This window comes from Emiliania huxleyi (assembly GCF_000372725.1).
Source record: "Emiliania huxleyi CCMP1516 unplaced genomic scaffold EMIHUscaffold_495, whole genome shotgun sequence".
Taxonomy (NCBI): domain Eukaryota; phylum Haptophyta; order Isochrysidales; family Noelaerhabdaceae; genus Emiliania; species Emiliania huxleyi.
The window spans coordinates 48,195-51,684 of NW_005198280.1; the positions used below are offsets into that span (position 1 = coordinate 48,195).

General features: G+C 68.8%; 1 protein-coding gene across 1 annotated transcript; it reads left to right on the top strand.

Moving 5' to 3' along the window:
* Positions 1 to 466: 466 nt before the first annotated feature.
* Positions 467 to 3,457, top strand: EMIHUDRAFT_119537 (hypothetical protein; the record flags this gene model as incomplete). The annotated part of the gene is made up of 4 exons (XM_005767415.1): positions 467 to 906; positions 1,374 to 1,386; positions 2,246 to 3,063; positions 3,136 to 3,457. Coding segments are annotated over 4 exons (1,593 nt in total), but the record flags the coding sequence as incomplete, so codon positions are not given.
* Positions 3,458 to 3,490: the final 33 nt, after the last annotated feature.

Below are 3,490 nucleotides of genomic sequence, written 5' to 3' on the forward strand. Positions count from 1 at the left end.
CGATCGAGATGAGCGCGCTTGAAGCTCGCCCACCTACTGCCCCTGAGAGTTGGTTATCGAGTGGGCTCAGCTCCCCCCCTTGGGATCGAAGCTTCCACGACCTCGCACCCAACACCACAGGCGGGATCAGAGAGAGACTCCGCACCGGACACCGCCCGGGCACAGACCCCCTACCCGTCGGACAATGCCTGGACCCCTCACAGAGCGGCCCACACACAGATCACGCATCGGCAGATTTCACGCCTGGATCAGGCGTAGACAGCACACACTGGTCACGGTTGCATAGCCCTGCCGGGGGGGACGAGTTCGCAAGGTTAATATTAAAAGCATACAAAGTGGTGACAACCACTGAGTTCTCAGTGGACGACGAGCGTCGACTGAATCTCTCTCTCTCTCTCTCTCTCTCTCTCTCTCACGCACACACACACAGGCTTACCGCGAGAGAAAAACATCGGCGTGTTTTCGGATGTATGGCGGTGCGGCCGCCCAGCCAGCGCCGCTGCCAGCCTCGCTTTCGGCGGCTGCGCGGCGGCTCAAGCGCTTCCGCTCTCTCCTCGGGTCGGAGGCGCAGCTGGCCAACCGCGAGCGAGCCTCGCTTGACAGCCTGCTGGCCTCCGCCTCGCAGCTGTCGCGGCAGGTCGCCAACCTGCAGCACGCACTCGAGGGCCTGGCCGTCGGCGCCGGCAGCGCCGGAGGGACGCACCCGGGCCCCGTGACTTGTCTGTGCGCCTCTCCCGAGCCGGCGGTCCCGCCGCTCACGCTACGCCGGCACCTCGTCTCCTTCGGCGCGCTGCTCACGGCGCTGCGGTGGCAGCCGACGGCGCTTGCGACCGCGCTCGGGGCGGGCGGCACGCCGCCCACGCTCGCCGCCCAGCTCGTGCTCTGCTTTCTGTACCGGCAGCTCTGGTTGCCGGCCGAGGAGCCTAGAAGGCGGAAGCCGTGTCTCTTGTCTTGCACGCAGCGCTCGAGAGGACACGCACTCGCCGTATTCGGGCAGCACTCCGCTGTGCTCGTTGTGTTCGTGCCCCTCGCATTCACACAGGGCGCTCTCTGAATGCTCTGCACGACACCGCCACCCGAGAATGACGCATTCAGCACGCAGGTTCGCCGTCGGCCTATTCCTTAACTCAGGATAAGAAAACACAAATCGTAGGCGGAGGAGGACGCGGTCGTCGAGCTGCTCGCTGCGCTCTTCGAGGCGCCTCTAGTGTGGCAGCCCAGCCAACTGTCCTGCCTGTGTGTCTTGCCCGTGTGTCTTGCTTGTGTGTCGAGTGGGACTGTCTGTCTCTCCGCCTCGCCTGCATCCACCCATACCGCGCTGCTGTCGTGTCACTGCCCAGACCGCGCCTTCGCCTCTCTGCCTCCCTACCTAGGCGCCTCCGCCCTGTGAGTCTCTGTGTCTTGTGAGTGTCTGTGTCCTGTGTGTCTGTGTCTTGTGAGTGTCTGTGTCTTGTGTGTCTGTGTCTTGTGTGTCTTGTGTGTCGTGTGTGTGTCTTGTGTGTCGTGTGTGTGTCTGTGTCTCGCTCCCGCGTGTGTCATCTCCCGTCCCACATCCACCCACCACCACCACCGCATGTGCATGTGCATGTGCATGTGTCCAGTCCGAGCCCGTGGCTGCTCTTCACCACCCACCACCGCGCATGTGTCCAGTCCGAGCCCGTGGCTGCTCTTCACTCGCCAGATACGTCACCACATAGGCGCCACCCCCCCCTCCGCCAACCAGCCCAGTCGGAGGATCGCCCCTCCTTCTGCAGCCGTCTCCGCAGGCGCCGCGCCCGGCCGCCGCGGCCGCCGCCGCCTCCGCGGCCGCCGCCTCCATCGCCCCACGACTCGCCTCGACGCCGCCGCACCGCCCTCCGGACGGCCGCGCCGAGGCCCGCACCTGTTTAGAAGCAGACTCTCTCCCCGTATCTCGCTCTACGCCCCCATACCTCGAGGCCTAGAAGCGGGATATCTCCCCATGTCTTCCTCTACGCCCCCATACCTCGTTGACATACCTCGAGGCGTAGACGCGGAATCTCTCCCCGTATCTCGCCAGCAGACAGCACACAAAAGAGCACACAGCACAACTCCGCAGCCCCACCCTCAGCTTGGCGTAGGCAGACAAAAGAACCTCCAACTCCCTCAGTCTCTAGAGCTCCACTCTCTATGCACATTCGAGGTGGCCTTCTCTTATGGAGGGGAGACCTAGAATCATCATCTAGGAGGGAGGTCTTGTTTACGGAGCGAGGTCTTGTTTCCGTAGGCCCGCCTGCCGCTCTCCGCGTCGCCTCTTCTGGTGGCGGTCGCGTCGGGGTACATGCGGCTGATGGCCGGCGGCACCGACTGGCTGCAGGCCGTCCTCAGCCACGCTCTGCGCCGTGTCGCGGAGGGCCGAGGCACCGGGCTCGGTGAAGAGGCGGAGGCGCCGCGTTGGCCATCAGCACGCGGGTCTTCAGAGGCGCCCGCATCGGCGGCGGCGGCGGCGGCGGAGGCGGAGGCGGTGGTTCGTCGCGCTCTCGCGCTCGCGCAGGCCGCTCCGCCGGGCTTGTGCTCTTTGCTGGCGAGGCTGGAGCCGGCCGACGCCACTTGGCTACTCCTCGCGCAGCTCCTCGCCCCCGCCGTCGCCGCGCCGGAGGCCTTCGGGCTGGTCCTGCCGATCGCGCTGACGGTGCGCGCGCGCGAGCGGTTGCGGGAAGTTGCGGAGGCGCTCGCCGCTGCCGCGGAAGAGAGCGGCGGCGGTGGCGGCGGCGGTGGCGGCGGCGGTGGCGGCGGCGGCGGCGGCGGCGGCGGCGGCGGCGGCGGCGGCGGCGGCGGCGGCGGCGGCGGTGGCGGCGGCGGTGGCGTCAACGGCGACGGCGCCTCCCTGCAGCGCCTCGTCTCGCTCTCTAGCAGCGAGGGCGGCGGGGCGGAGGAGGCGGCGGCGGCGGAGGCGAGGGGTGCCATGGTGCGGGACTTGGCATCCTTCTGTGTGGCCGAGGCGGCGCGTGCTGGGCGGGGCGCGGCGGGCGCTGGTGCTGGCGGCGGCGAGGGCGGCGAGGGCGGCGAGAGATTCGAGGGCGGCGGCGACGCGGCCACGCTCATGTTGCGCCCCGTACGCCCGGCGGAGCCGCTCCCCGAGATGAGCCGAGATGACCCGAGATTGCCCGAGAGTAGGCGCGCCAGCCCTGTGCCTCCGGTGGAGCTGCCGCTGCCGCATCTGCGTGCGCTCCTCTCCGCCGCCTCCGCCGCCTCCGCCGCCCGCCCAGGCTGGCTCCGCGCGCCAAAGCTGCCTCCGGGCAGCTACGACGGCGCCTCGTCCTCGGAAGAGGAAGGCGGCGGCGGGGCGGCGGCGGGCGAGGCGGAGGCGGAGGCGGACTGGGCGGCGCAGGCGCTGGAGGCGTCTCTCCCCGCGGCTGCGGTGGTGTCGGAGCTTGGAATCACGTGGGGCGGCGAGGCTGTGGCGATCGAGGCGCGCGGGAGGCCAGAGGCGGAAGACGTTTCCCCATCTCTCCCCATCTCTCCCCATGGG